The 14,874-nt window shown below is 46.3% G+C and overlaps 3 protein-coding genes and 4 non-coding genes across 8 annotated transcripts; 1 reads left to right on the top strand and 6 right to left on the bottom strand.

Annotated features, from left to right (window-relative positions):
• Window positions 1–1,196: 1,196 nt before the first annotated feature.
• Window positions 1,197–5,379, top strand: LOC117838485 (serine/threonine-protein kinase AtPK2/AtPK19). Of its 2 annotated transcripts, none has more exons than XM_034718531.2 (7): window positions 1,197–1,357; window positions 2,722–3,722; window positions 3,825–3,907; window positions 3,985–4,105; window positions 4,206–4,379; window positions 4,484–4,591; window positions 4,836–5,379. In XM_034718531.2, the coding sequence occupies exons 2-7, from the start codon at window positions 3,063–3,065 to the stop codon at window positions 5,133–5,135; spliced, it is 1,446 nt and encodes a 481-aa protein (XP_034574422.1). In that variant the 5' UTR covers window positions 1,197–1,357; window positions 2,722–3,062; the 3' UTR covers window positions 5,136–5,379. The 2 variants fall into 2 exon arrangements, with proteins under 2 accessions (XP_034574422.1, XP_072147266.1); XM_072291165.1 differs by lacking the exon at window positions 1,197–1,357 and adding an exon at window positions 1,547–1,875.
• A 1,293-nt stretch (window positions 5,380–6,672) lies between these two features.
• On the bottom strand, window positions 6,673–7,551 carry LOC117838489 (photosystem II repair protein PSB27-H1, chloroplastic). Its single transcript, XM_034718534.2, has one exon. The coding sequence runs from the start codon at window positions 7,433–7,435 to the stop codon at window positions 6,914–6,916; it is 522 nt and encodes a 173-aa protein (XP_034574425.1). The 5' UTR covers window positions 7,436–7,551; the 3' UTR covers window positions 6,673–6,913.
• Window positions 7,552–7,755: 204 nt separating this feature from the next.
• LOC117838488 (eukaryotic translation initiation factor 2 subunit beta) lies at window positions 7,756–12,048 on the bottom strand. Its single transcript, XM_034718533.2, has 9 exons — window positions 11,848–12,048; window positions 11,129–11,234; window positions 10,998–11,053; window positions 10,881–10,932; window positions 10,704–10,810; window positions 10,214–10,359; window positions 9,977–10,119; window positions 9,238–9,323; window positions 7,756–8,008 (listed from the first exon to the last, which is right to left on the bottom strand). The coding sequence occupies exons 1-9, from the start codon at window positions 11,890–11,892 to the stop codon at window positions 7,931–7,933; spliced, it is 819 nt and encodes a 272-aa protein (XP_034574424.1). The 5' UTR covers window positions 11,893–12,048; the 3' UTR covers window positions 7,756–7,930.
• On the bottom strand, window positions 8,198–8,278 carry LOC117841231 (small nucleolar RNA SNORD34). The gene has a single exon (XR_004637252.1). It is a non-coding gene; the product is annotated as a small nucleolar RNA SNORD34 (small nucleolar RNA).
• Window positions 8,378–8,465, bottom strand: LOC117841230 (small nucleolar RNA SNORD34). Its single transcript, XR_004637251.1, has one exon. It is a non-coding gene; the product is annotated as a small nucleolar RNA SNORD34 (small nucleolar RNA).
• Window positions 8,573–8,657, bottom strand: LOC117841229 (small nucleolar RNA SNORD34). Its single transcript, XR_004637250.1, has one exon. It is a non-coding gene; the product is annotated as a small nucleolar RNA SNORD34 (small nucleolar RNA).
• On the bottom strand, window positions 8,714–8,794 carry LOC117841232 (small nucleolar RNA SNORD34). The gene has a single exon (XR_004637253.1). It is a non-coding gene; the product is annotated as a small nucleolar RNA SNORD34 (small nucleolar RNA).
• Window positions 12,049–14,874: the final 2,826 nt, after the last annotated feature.

Here is a 14,874-nt window from a genome sequence, read left to right on the forward strand (position 1 = left end):
ACGATGCGCATCGTTGCTGGACAGAAAAAAAAAAGCTTACTAAGCACACTAGCTACTTCACGCAACCGCTAGGGGGGGTATTTTCTTTATGAATTTTCAAAGCGAAGAAAAGATGGGCGGCTGCAACAATTTGTGGTGGCCGGTGCGTGAGCTAGTGGCCACAGGCCGTCCCCGTGATTGTCCAAACAGGGAAGGAACCGACCGAGAATGCGATAAGGATAGCAAAAACAAGTGAGCATCTCGTTCGAAGCCGATAAGGTCTCCAATCCTCCATCCACGTCCAAATCAGTCGAAAAAACCCCTCAGTGCAGCCACGATCGAAGTGACGGGGACGGAAGGTTTGCCGGGGTCCCCGTTTCTCACGTTTTCTAGCGTCCCACGGCTCTTCCAAATTGCTCCGCGTCCACGGCCTACCACCAGGGCGGAAAGCCTGAAAAAGGGTAGGTGTCGAGGCATTGAGGGTGATCGGCAGGAATTTGTGAGCTACAGAGAGAAATCGACCTGTTTCACGTGGAACCAAATTTCGCTTGGGAGATGTGTGGTGAAAGTTCGAAGAGTTCACGTATCACAATCGATGGATAAAATCTAGTTCAAAAATCAATGGGTACAAGGAAAATCTGACCACTTCCCTTGTCGAATAAGACGAATAAGAGTATAAAAGTTCCGTATATGTATAAAGTACTTGTAGCTTTGTATCATCATGTGCCTAACTCCAAGGTATTTTTACGGATAATTTGTTGATTTAAGTGGATTGAGTTAGTCAAGTGCAAGTCAACGGCATTTTTAATCTTTCACCTTATTTATTCACTACTTACATATGTCAAAAATATTATTCAATATTTAAAGCTTTAATTTTTATGGCTTTAACAGAAGCACGCTATGTTAACCAACTGGTTTTATAGTCTAGTTGCTCGTCTGAATTAAAAACTTGATCGAGCATATATGTGAACTAGATCTTATCTATATGCAAAGATGACGTGACCTATAAATCAATTGGCCCAAATGCGAAACGAAAAGTAGAATTAATAGTCATTCGTGAAGAAAACGAATCTAAACACCACCTCCCATGCAAACCATCGCGACGAGTCGCTGAAAGTGGGCCTCAGGTCCGTCCAACTTGGCCACCCGCTGAGCGTAGCATATTCCCCGGCCCCGGCGGTATACCTTCACGATCTGAGGCGCTACGAAACCAGCCAATGCAACACCGCCACGCGTCCCCTCCCCGCCTTCGGAGCCCCGCGTCCGCCGCGCCGCTGCTAGTATAATAGCCCCCTCGCCGCGCAACCGCACGAGCTCGCCCGAGCAAACCGCCGCCGCCGCCCGTCGTTCGCCTCGCCGCTCGCTCCCCTCTGCGAAGGTACGTGGTCTCGGCTCCTCACGCCCGTCCTCTCCTCCCTTCTCCATCGCGGTTTCCTTTTCCCCTTTGGTTAGGCTCGCGCTTCCCTCCAAAAGAAAAAAAGGTTCGCGCTTCCCGATTACTTGACGTTCCTTGTTGAGCTATCTTTCCCCCGATCTTTACTTATAAGATTTTTCTCTGGTCCGCCAATATGAAGCTGCTCGCGGGGGGTGGTGTGCGATAGGTCTCTTGGGGCTTGGTTTGGGCGCCGGGATTCGTTTGGGTGATTGGATCTGTGGGGATTTGTTCATCCTTGGATCTGCGGGATAGGCCCGGGGGGCTGTGGATTTGAGGTTCCTAGTGGTGGTGGTGGTGAAATTTGGTTGCAGTATGGCTTGGTGACTGATCTTTGCGCTCTGCACTTGAAAATTTAGGTTCTGTAGGTCAATTTCGTGTGTGGTCTTGAGGAGGATTCATTACCGATGTGTTTGGCTTGCTCAAAAGCATCCAGGAGATCAGTTGGATGTTTGTGTTGCAAGGTGATAGATTTTGTTCTCTTAGCACTCGGGTATGCTAGGAATAACGGTGCAAGTGAATTGGACCCCCAGTGCTGACAAGGGCTGCACGTGGAGTAGCGGTGGTCGACTGGTCGTTTTCTAGATCTGGCTTGGGATGGACGAGTTGCCGTTATGGGTTAATTTTAGTTAAGGTCTTGGGTTTGGGGGCTAAATGCAGAATGCTGTCATTCTTCAATGTTGACTGCTGACCTATCTATTATGTTCAACAGTTTTACTGAAATCGTTTCACAGTTTTAGTCTTTGGTTCAATTCGACACTGAAAGTATCAAATGTCTTTTTTTAGCCACTCAGTCATTAGCATAGTTTGTCAACTCGAACAGCTAATTGACTGATTCTGATGCATTTCCCTGTATAGAATCTGATTCTTTGCTGTTAGTTGTCTCTTTGTTCTCTTTCATCCATATTAAATAAGTTTGGCATCCTTCTTGTGTGCTTCTTTGAATTCTTGCAGATCTTGTGAACATGCTTGACCATATAATTCTTGCTCATGCATATTCTCTACTTATCATAGCTTGCACAAACTTTTAATACAACAACAGAAATATACCAAGGAATGCTACGAGAATGCATGTTGCTCCCATAAAATGTGAGTTCATAGGTTCATAACATGAGCATTCATCTTATCACTGGATGTTACAATAATCTTACAGTCTGTGTGTTTTGTACTGAAAGCTTTGACCAATATCGTGTTACACATCATGCAGTAATCATCCAAGCATGAAGTTCTTTTTACTTAGTTTCCCTCTTCAATGTTCATCAAGCAAGCTGCCGTTCTGTGAAATAACAATATTATTATTCTTCCTGCAGCCCATAGACAAGTTGATCTCATGAGTTCAGGAAGAACAGTGGCATCCAAAGTTTCCTGTTCAGCGGGAAACAGTGGCAGCTTCCCACCCTGCCTCCTTCCAGGATTTCTTGGGTTCCCAGTTGTTTTTGTAAACTTCCACTTGTTCAAGGCCATTGTTCGCAGCCCTGCATCTTCCGTTGTCCTGGGAATCTGCGGAGGGAGCCTCCCTTAGTCAGCTGCCCTATAAGGCATCATTCTTGTTAATCTGGGAATTGGTTGTGGGGAGCTGCCCCGGCTAAATTGTGGCCCAAGACTCCTTAGGTCACGGCTCTAAACTGCTGAATCGCATAGGTTCTTGAAGATGGTTTCCTCTGAGATAACCTCTGTTTCAGCAGCTCGTGCACAGGGCCCCAAGCTCTTTAGAGGGAAGATACTTCTGCCTGGGGGGCCTCCAGATGTTGTCCCATCTGAAAATGTTGAGTTCGACTTTTCTGATGTTTTCGGACCTACTGCAGTCCAGACTCCCACAGAAGTGAGTATTCTCACTCCAGACAGTCCAGCACCTGTGGCTGAGTCCAACGATGAGGTTTACAATGACCCTGATGTCATTGTCAAGCGATCTCACTCTCTTGTTGGTCCATCATCTCTTGTTAGCCAAGCTTTGCCATTCAGCAAGCTTACCCTACGTGAGACAGAGAGCTCATTGGAACTTTCAGAGTGCTCTTCTAAGGAAAAGCCAATTAACCAAGGGCCCCTTAGTGATGATGAGCTTGATGATGTCAAAAAGGAGAATGAGGGTGTTGGACTCGATGACTTCGAAGTCTTGAAGCTTGTTGGCCAAGGAGCATTTGGCAAAGTCTATCAGGTGAGAAAGAAAGGTACTTCAGAAATATATGCAATGAAAGTTATGAGGAAGGACAGGGTTGTGGAGAAGAATCATGCCGAGTACATGAAAGCTGAGAGAGATATACTGACAAAAGTTGACCATCCTTTCGTAGTGCAGCTGAGGTACTCCTTTCAGGTAGGCAGTTGCCATTTATGTGTTTATTCTTTGTTGCCATGTTCATGCTCTACTTTTGGCAGTATCCTGTTGCCAATATTAAACACTACACAATTTTGGCAGACAAAGTATCGACTTTACCTTGTCCTAGACTTCATAAATGGGGGCCATCTCTTCTTCCAGCTTTACCAACAGGGTTTATTTAGGTAATTTAGTTTCATAGTTCTACTTTGTGCCTATCAAATGATTACTAGCTTTAATAAGCTACCTTTTGATCATGCAGGGAGGAGCTTGCACGCATCTATACTGCTGAAATTGTATCTGCTGTAGCCCACCTCCATGCCAATGGTATTATGCATAGAGACTTGAAGCCCGAGAACATCTTACTGGATGCTGATGGTCATGTAAGGAACCATTAATATATCTTCTGCCCCTCCTTCTGCCCCCTTCATACATTTTAATATTGATTTCTTTTTGTTCCTTCTTGACATGTCTGATTTCTAGGCCATGCTGACTGACTTTGGTGTGGCAAAGGAATTTGATGAAAACACTAGATCAAACTCAATGTGCGGTACTGTTGAGTACATGGCCCCAGAAATTGTTCAGGGCCGAGGTCACGATAAGGCTGCCGATTGGTGGAGTGTGGGAATCCTTCTTTTTGAAATGCTTACAGGCAAGGTGAGTTGTTTGACCTGGAAGCTTCTGACCGGAAATGTTTGCTTCATTGGGGATTTGTTTAATATCTCCTTTTTGTATCCTAATTCTTTTGCCATATATGGCAGCCACCGTTTGTTGGTGGAAACAGAGACAAGATTCAGCAGAAGATAGTGAAGGAGAAGATAAAGCTTCCAACATATTTGTCTAGTGAAGTTCACTCTCTGTTGAAAGGAGTAAGTTGCTTCTTGTCTTTACCTTGCTTCCATGCATTTATGCATGTATCAAAATTTACCATTTGGTAGAATAAAACTTCTCAAGTCTTCAAAAGAACAGATTGCTCGTGCTGTGCTTGTGGAGCCCCGGATCTAGAGTGGACTGAAATCTATATGCCCTTAACGCTACTGTCCCATCCATCGGCATTTTTCTTTATAGAGATTCATTCTGTCGACACCATCTCTAATCTCTCAACCCTTGCAGTTGCTGCACAAAGAAGCTGGCAGACGACTGGGAAGCGGGACAGGCGGTAGTGATGAAATAAAGAACCACAAGTGGTTCAAGTCAATCAACTGGAAGAGGCTGGAGGCCCGGCAGATCCAGCCAAGCTTCCGCCCGAACGTTGCTGGCAAGACCTGCATTGCGAACTTCGATGAGTGCTGGACGAGCATGCCCGTCTTGGACTCTCCAGTGGCCAGCCCTGTCGCAGCCAACAGCAACTTTGTGGGGTTCAGTTATGTGAGGCCTTCCTCGTTCCTGCAAAAGCCGAGTCCTCTTGGCTGAGGAACTACTTCCATTATCAGAGAAGATCGACCCTAGAGTTCGAATATTTATCGATTTCTACTTTTGTGATTTCGTGTCTGGAAAATCCTTCAAGACATCAGTGATGTAAGTGTAACTTGATTGTTGTGTTGTGGGGGGAGGCAATCTATTTGCTCGAGGACAACTGTTAGAGTGCTAGGCCAAGTGACCATGTGTAATAATTGCCAAAATTTCTTACTGAAGGGGGCATAATTATCTACTGCAATTGCTTTTGCTTCCCCTATTCGCTTACACATTAAGACTGCAAGTGTAGACCTAATCGGCTACTTTCTTATCATAGTTACATTGTACTATGGAAGAGGTTTTAAATGGTGGGAGCAACATGACATTTCAAGGTAGAGGTACAGGAAAATCTCCTTGGAATACCTTCAGGAAGGATAAACTGATTAACCAAGCATGGAGGCATTCAGGCATGAGGGGACAAGCCGCAAGGCATATCAGAATTGCTTTGCTGAAGAAAACAACTGATTCAGCTTGCATTAGACATCTCTTCCAATCAGAGCCTGGATTTGCCGCGGCGTGTGGACATTCAGCGTATGCCATTGATCGATGCCACTTTGCGGCACGGCAAGAGGGGACACGTAATAAATTGTTGCCCTACAGGTACAGCTGATCCGTTACGTTCCTGCAATTTCCCAACATTGTCCGGGTACCCCAAGTAACGGACAATGTAACGCGCAATGGCATCGCAAAGAACCGAGAATGGCCGCATGGCCGCCGGCCACCGGGACAGTCGATGGAGTCCCAATCCCATCCATCAGTATTCTCTTTTGGTTTTCAACCACCGGCTTTGTATGGCTGATTTATTTGATACTTGGCTTAAAAACTTCCCTTATAAATTAAGAAATCAAATTTTAATTGGTGCTGCAGCCCTATTTTGAACCTTGTGGTTGAGTAGAAATGATGTTGCCTCCTAACGATCGAAGCCTAACTCGCTTTTGCAGGTCATCTTCAGGTGGGCGTATTGGATGCGGAGTTGGTCACTGTTCTCTAAAGAGTAAGAGAGAGACTGCTTGAAGAAAGGGTGCCAAAGTTTGGAGGTCACAGTCATGGAAGTCTTTAGCAAGTTTGGATGGAACATCAGGAAGAGAATCGAAGACTAAGCTGTGTGGTTTTTAGTCTCTGTCCCCTTTTATTTGAACTTTGTTTTAGTTCTTTTTAGTTGTAAGCAGTCTAAGTATTGCACTATTGGTTACTCGGTTGTAAGCTCTCATGAACGGTGATTGCTGAGACCGGATTTATTTCCTGAATCTATAAAAAAGGAGCCTGGATTTGCCGCGGCGATTGGGCATTGAGCGCATGCCATTGATCGATGCAACTCCGCGTCAGTCCTGCCGGCGTCGGCAAGAGTAATCGCATTGGCAACGCAAACAAGAACCGAGAATGGCCGCCGGCTACCGGGACAGCCGATGGACAGGTCCCAATCCCATCCATGAGTATTCTCACCATGTCAGCCAGGCAGCTGATACAAAAAGTCTTACAAGATGAATGCACAAAGTATGCTGAAAGTCACGAACTCAGAGCTCAGAATCCGACGTTTTTTTTTCACTCACAGTACACACTCCCAGCCGGGCGGAACACGGTGCAGACAGCTCGCATCACGTACGAATGCATATACATCGCAGTAGTAGTTACAAAAAAGAGGTACTCGCTGAGCCGGGGCACGCGTGTTCCCGCCACAAGTTTAACCACGGCGATCGATCGCCGCCATGGCCGGCTTGGCTGGGGATCTTGAAGGCCTACCTGCCGCGGAGGAGCGCCTTCTCGGCGGTGTCCATCTCCTCGAGGATGCGGGCGCGGCGCTTGGCCGGGATGGGCGCCGTGGGGCCGAAGCTGATGTAGTGGCCCGACACGGCGTTGAGCGCCGAGTACATCTCCCGGAACGAAGGCCTCCCCAGCAGCGACTTCTCCCGCCGGTACTTGGCCACCCACGAGTTGGACAGCTCCCGGAGCTCCGCCACCGCGTCCGCCACGTCCGGGTCCGACTTGTCCTTGTTGATCGTCGACCGCACCTTCCCGATCACCTCCTTCGTCTCGCTCACGTACTCGTCGTCCGCCGCGCGCGCTGCGCCGCACGCCGGCCCCAGTGCCAGAAGCACCGCCGCCAGGCCCGTCCCGGCGAGCACGTCCCGCCTGCCGGTGCTCACGGCGGCGGCATTCGCGGCCGGTGCTGCGGCGCGAGGCGGCGTCTTTACGACGGCAGCGGCAGAGGAGGGGGCGGCGAGGACGGCGGCGGGCACGGGGGACGACGCGGTCCTCATCTCTACTGACGTGAGCAGTGAGCTCTCGGCGGGAAACAGAGAAGCAGAGGGAAGGGTCAGTGAGCCGTGCCAAGGCTTAGGTTTGTGGGCGTAAACCACAAGCCAGGAGGGCGGAAAGTGGGGGACGACACGTCGGCTTATCCTCTTATCCTCGACTCGTCTTCGTGGGAGGCTGTGTATGGGCTCACAGGATTTTGGAGGATAGGGCGGCCATGGTACATGGCAGAAACACGTTTTCGGTTACTCCAACTCATGAAAGCTTCTAACAGAGCATTTTAATGATGATGACCCAAATAAAAATAACAATTGCAAACACCAAGTGAGCCGCAAGCATAAATCCTCTCATATAAATTAAAATTCACAGCAGCAATCCAAGTATAGTGAACAGAAGAAATCCAGTAAACGGTGTAGGCACAACGGAAAGTGGAACGATAATTGTCGACGGACAAACTAGTTTTCATTGTGCTGTTGGGGCAGAGAGTGGTATGCAATAACTTAGGCTCCAGCCTTACGACGGCCAACTTGGGCGACGAATCCAGCCTTGATGGGAGCAACTGACCTCGACGAACCACACTGCAGGGTAAATAATTCATCTGTTAGTATCCCTACAGTAATAGGATGTAACCAATATGGCGCAAATCTCAACTACTGATACATATTTCATATCTTACTGTCCCGAGTAATGAACAAATGGCAAAACAAACTAATATTTGCACAAATTGACATCTCTATAGCAGTGAAATACTGAAGGATGTCGCTTCATTATCCTCAGATGTTGCACGATTTTCTCACAGTTAATCAAACAATGTAGGCAATCGATTTTGCAACTCATCACAGGCAAAAGCCTTGAGCGGTAATGGAATGCACGAAGTGAAACAACACGGCTTTTTATTAGCCAGAAAGCAAACAAATCTGAGACCAACGAAATGTAATGATACTGCTGCATGCCTCAGCTGTTGCACTTTTTTTTATCACACGGATACTTGTCAAACAATGTAGGCAATAATTCTGAGACTCATCATAGGCAATTTCATAAGAGTAAATCAAATGTCGCAGCAACTATCAAGCACTCTGCAACGATATCATGTGCTTAATTGGAGGTGAAATGCACATTTGAAACTAAATTATGACCATGTTTCAAGCCTCAGCTCTTGCAATTATTATCACAAAGATACTTGTCAGACAATGTAGGCATTAATCTTGCAAGTCATCACAGGCAAAGTTGATAAATAGATACCAATGCTATTATGATTAGTATATATGCAAGGTGACACCATTACAAGCCTCAGATCTTGCAACTATCATCATAGAGATATTAGTCGGACAATGTAGGCAACATGCAAGTCATCATAGGCAAAATATAACAATAAAATGATATTACACATTGTGGGACAAGTCATCATAGGGGACAGCAATGCGCATGCAAAAGTTTTCAAAGTCAGTTTGTGCTTTGCAGTAAATACACCCCTTCTGTCGATGCACACAATCTTATTCCCCCAACCAAAAATCAAAATAGAAATAAAATAGTAGGTAAAACTGTGAAAGTCAGAAACAGTGAGTTCCATTCCCCACCCCAATAATCATCCTTCAGGTAGAAGGTATCCAGGGTATTATTACAGTTTCCAACTTCTTATTGATTTTGCTCGGGAAGATAGGGCAGGTGAGCAATCACACATGCAAATATGCAATGTTTAATATGGAGGTGTTCCAGATAATATAATCATGATGTTCGGCAAAAAATATTCACATGATAAAAGTAGACAGGATAGGGAATGCCAACATATACGGAACAATTTATTTACCTGCTCACAACGGAGGAAGAACAGCCTGTTCTCCTTAGAAAGAATAGTATCCGGACTTTTGCACCCATTGCAAATGACATATTCATCTAAAGAGTGCAATTGCAAAAAAATGAAACTTTAGTTAGTCTAGAAAAAAGGCAAACCATTTTGATTCTCCACACAGGAAAAGAAACAACAGTAACTAATGCCTCTATCCTAAATGCAAGTGCTAACTTTCTGTTCATCTTAAGCTTCCCTAGCATCTGCTCTTGAAAAAAAAGTATGTAGTTAATGAAAGATTTTGGATTGCTGAGGTCATTTCAAGCCATCCGTTAATACTTGTGCCCAGGCTTTAAGTTTCCTGCTCTTGGAAAAAAAAAAACTTATATATGGAGTTGGAGAAAGATACAAGGTTGCTGAGATCACTTCAAGCCATACTTAATCCTTGTGAGCAGTTTTTGAAAAGATTCATGATTTGGGTTTGGAGTACAGAAAGCTACCACACACCACAAGCCAAGTAATGACTCAACAATCATGCAAGCTGAAACATTCTTGGGCTCGGCAGTGCCTTTTTACATTGTGTTTTTCATAATAACCAATTAATTAGGAAACTGAATCACAAGGACGGTAAATATGCAATATAATTTAATTCTTCGATATCACAGTTGCGGGTCAGAAGATTGAGAGATACTATTTTACTATAAATAATGGCAATGAAGAACAAGCACTTCCAGAGAGCCATGAAATAGCAGTAACTTACTGATATATCTCCTGAGTATGGCTTCGAAATTTTTTGGTGCAAATCTTCCTTTGATAACCAACCTTTGTTGCCCATCGAGGGATCCACTTGTTCCCATCTCAGCAAGCAAGAACATCATCACATGTTCTGGTTGCCTATGCATTCTGGAAAGAGAACATTTGCTTTTAGCTTGGCTGTTTATTCTTTTAAAATCAACACAGCACACAGGTGGTAATCATCAAATGAATGGGATCATACGTTTTGCACAAGTCCATGAAGTTCACAAAAACAGTCTTCTTTGTTCCTTCCCTGAGGACTTGTGGGGGCCTCATAACAGTTCTTCTTCTATCACCGGCAAGATCCGGGTTGTTCTCACGCAGAATATTGAATACTCTGCCAAGCAGCTGTGACCAAACATATTGAAGATAAGGTTTCACCACAAGAAAAAATATAATTGGATTACTGGTAACAACTAATATAATGAAAGGACAAGATTTCAGTATATCCTCAAGGAGGAAACAAATGAAGGATCCAGAAACACATGAAAAATGACATTTAAAGGCATATGAATAAACACTACTGCAAATAACATGACTCAGGAGACAACCAACTGATAATACAGGTGGAATGCTCTACCTTAGACCCATAGTAACACAGAGTAAACCGTTATTTATGCAAATTTTCTGTAGTACCCATGATCCATCAACTACAGGTTAACGAACAAAATCGAACAGGGTGTATTAAGTACCTCTTCGTACTTATAATCTCTGTCAGTTCCTTCCCAAGGGTATCCGGTGGCAACAGCACCACCAAGCACGATCCCTTCTCCTTCTTCATCATCTTTAACTTGATCGTCTGGAGCACAGATGTTAAACTACAGTAACAAATGGACAGTCAAAAACAATTGAGGGAGCAGTACATTTACCTTCAGCGTCATCACCATCTCCAACTTCGGTAAGAGAAGGATCAAGTTCCACCTGAAATTTAAATGATTACTAGTCAAACCATTTGAAACCAGATGATGACATAGTGATAAACTCACATGTTTCTTCTTCTTCTTTTTCATGCCAGCAAAGCTTGGCTCGCTAGACTCAGCGACTGCATAAACAAATACATATCGTTAAATAAATATTTAGTGAACTAGTATTTCCTTTTTCCAGATACTAAGCACACCTGCTAAACTCTCTGTCTTCTCTGCCAACTTATCCACTTCATCAGATGGCTCTTGGATCACAACCTTCTTCTTCTTCTTTTTCTTTGTCGGATCAAAAGGAGCAAGCTGCAAAATAGGGGGTTTAGTGATAAACATTACTCACAAATAGATTAAAGTGAAATAGTCCATCATGCAGTAAACTATTATATTCGATATCAGGTTATATTGAACAGCATGGATTTTTTTGAAAAATATTAAAATCCTTGATACACATGCATGACAGCAGTACACACTCCATGTAAATGAAACTACAGTGGAGGTACAACTAAGAATGTTTTTGCACGGCACATAATCCACGTTTGTCAAATACATTACAATGCAAGCAGCTCTACAAAAAGTAAATATACATGTATCCACCAGTTCTAAAGACACAGCACACCGAACGTTTCAATCCTACACAGAATAACGAACAGCATAGTACATCAACCATAGGGTCTAGCCTCTAGCTACTCACCCAACTTCAAATCCACCCTATACCTCAGCAAGGCAGCTTATCATGTTCATGCAGATTCCACATCTAGCGTTTTTGGGTAGCGGGGGGATGAAGCGGGGAGGGGTTTGCGCCCAAAGCCCGGCCAGCCCACGCAGACACAAGCACGACATCCAGGCAGCTTATTCGCCGCCGGACAGAACCTAATCGGACCTAACTGGATGCGCTGCGCAGAAGAAAGGGCCTCACCTCGGCGACCTCCTCCTTCCTCTCCGCCTGCTCGTCGTCCGCCATGGCGACTCCCTCCCCTCTTCTCAGCGCAGGCGGCTAGAAACCTAGACGGCACGCGCGGGAGGGATCAGAGTCAGGGTTCGGCGTCGGAGTAGGGGAAATTGGCGTGGCGAGTGGAAAGTGGAGACGGCGGCGTTGGGGGGGAGAGAGTTATGGGAAGGTCCAGCGCTGGGCGAGTCTTCTGTACCAATTTTTGTTCCGATCCAACGGCTGTGATGCGTTCCTTTGTTCCGTCATCGTCTCAGATTCCGGGATGCTTTCCGAGTTTCAGTGAGCCAAATTCCAGATTTCCAGGCCACGAACTTGACGGGCCCGTCAAGAAAATGGAAACAGCCAAATGAGGCAAAATTGTTACCGTAGGGGAACATCCAACATCGTCTTTAATGTTTTTGACTAGAGCTTTCTCTAAGCGCATACTATTTTGTAGTTTGATAAAAACATAATTATTTGAAAATATTGCTATATTTTGCCTACTGACACATACATCAAATAATATGCGACGTCTATCCTCGTGGTTCAAATTTCTAAATCCGACTATCGCCTTATTATTTTGTAAACTCTGGAAATTTTTGTAAGAAAAACTATGATCTCCCTTCTCTATCAGGCCGACGAACAAAAAAGAAAGGAAACAATAGGGAACAACTTCGGGCCTGGTAGGACAAGGACATACATTGGAAAGCAACTAAGACTTGTGTTTGGGCTGGGCCTATTTTTTTAGACTTTACTCCAGACCATGGGCCTACATCACGAGATGCCGCTGCTAATTTTGATGGCCCTCAGCCCAACCGAAAATTTCAGAGCAAAACTTTCAGCCCTCGAAACAGGATTTGCTGGCATTCACTCACCTCTTGTCCTCTTCTAGAGGGACAACGACGGCACTATCTTCCCTTTCGCTAGAGTACAAGTACGCAGACCGGCAGACCTCAAGCAGCGATTCTCTAAGAATCTAGCTACCTCGAGAAGCTGCTGTCCACATAATCTGCTGGTAGAAGAATCGAAGTGTTTGGCAACTTGATTTTTTTTTTATTTCAGCCCCCTTCTCCAGCGTGTGGACCGGCCTCCCCTTCCTCGTCTCCTCCGACTCCCCTTGCTTCTTGGCACGCGGACCGGCCGGGAGGGTGCGGAGGGGCCAATAGCGGGGCACGGCAGAGCGCGAAGGGGAGCGGAGGGGCCTCCGGCGGGGCATGGCAGGGCGCGGAGGGGCCTCTGGTAGGGTGGGTGGGGCCGACGGCGAAGCTTGACGGGGAACGGAGGGGCCTCTGGCGTGGCCGACGGCGGAGCACGGCAGGGCGCGAAGGGGAGCGCAGGGGCCTCCGGCGGGGCACGGCAGGGCGTGGAGGGGCCTCCGGCAGGGCGGGCAGGGAGCGGAGGGGAGCGCAGGGGCCTCCGGTGGGGCCGACGGCGGGGCGAAGGCCTCGCGCGGAGAGACGAGCGGGGCGAAGGCCTGACGCTGGAGAATCGGCGGGATTTTCACGCAAGTGACCCCCCGCCCGATTCTCCCGATTCCCATCTCACGTTAATACTTCAGCTCGGGAGAAAATTGGATTGCTGGAGAATCCACCGAGAATCGTGGTGTTTGGGAGGCTTGTTCGATTTTTTCCACTAGAATCGGCCCCAGAATCCTAAACAAACACGTCCAATACTTCGGCTCGGGAGAAAATCGGATTGCTGGAGAATCCACCGAGAATCATGGTGTTTGGGAGGCTTGTTCGCTTTTTTTCACCAGAATCGGCCCCAGAATCCTAAACAAACACGCCGGCAGGCACGTGATCACACGCATACCAATTCGATCTCAGCAACTTGCCTCGCGAAAGAAATACTCGTATATAATTTTCTTTACAGAATTTTACTTTTGGTGCGTGTACGCAGTCTTCCTTCCAAACAATAACGACCGCATGGTCCGCAGGCCACAGCACAAGCTAGGATACTACCCGGTCGGCGCACCGGCTGGCTTTTGAACGCGGCCGTGTAAACGCGTGTGATTCCGGACGCAACTGTTGACAGCTGCCAGCAAGTGGCTGGCAGGTGGTTGCGACCCCGGACCCCCATCCCTTTGCTCGATCAGGGTTCCCATCCAGGAATTCTTCCCTCGCTGTCGTCTCCCTTTCAATTTTCTGTTTTGAGCGGAGCCGATCGTTGCGGGAAAGATCAGGTTTAGCTGGATTGCAGGCACGAATTGCTCACCAATCGCCATTAGCTCTAGCCTTTGAGAACGTTCGGCGCATAACTGATGCAGAGTGACGCTGGCGCTTCGTGGTTGTGGCTCGTGATGATAGCTGGATGCGTGCTGGTTTGTACTCGCAACGGAAGGGTTGTGGTCTTGTGGAGTTGGGCAAAGCCACAGGCAGGCTTGGGGTGGTCTGGTACCCGGCGGCCAGAAGGGTCTGACGGTTGGGAGAAGGAAACAACTCACACATGGGATGGGAGTAGAGCAGAATCCGTCTATCATTGGGCAGATATGAATCTTTCAAAAAAAAAAAGGGCAGATATCAATCATACCCCCACCATGTTCTGTTGGTCACCATCACACAATCAATCAACATCCGCTATGTAGAAAATCGTATTAGACTATTACTGCCCCTAAGGCTAATCCCAGTAGGGGTTTCATAGAGGTTTCATGCACATTAAATACAGTGACACATCAGCATATGATGACATGGCATGATAGTTATGAAGTGAGAGAGGGAAGGAGTTTCATCAGGATGAAACTGTGTATACACTGTTTCCAAGACTATGAAACTTGCATTGGGGGCTATAGAGTTTCATTTCATCTAACCATATCCAATCACATGCCTCACAATTAAATATCATGATCATCCTATGAAATCGTGAAATGAAACTATGCACTGGGACTCTCTGTTTCATTCATGAGAATACACCTCATGGGATGATGTGGCATCCTTGAAAACAGTGCGATGAAACCTTGCACTGGGACTAGCCTAACACCACAAGAGCTCGCTTGAACCACTACACCCGACGTGCTCT

The sequence above is a fragment of the Setaria viridis genome, chromosome 9 (genome assembly GCF_005286985.2).
Source record: "Setaria viridis chromosome 9, Setaria_viridis_v4.0, whole genome shotgun sequence".
In the NCBI taxonomy this organism is placed as follows: domain Eukaryota; kingdom Viridiplantae; phylum Streptophyta; class Magnoliopsida; order Poales; family Poaceae; genus Setaria; species Setaria viridis.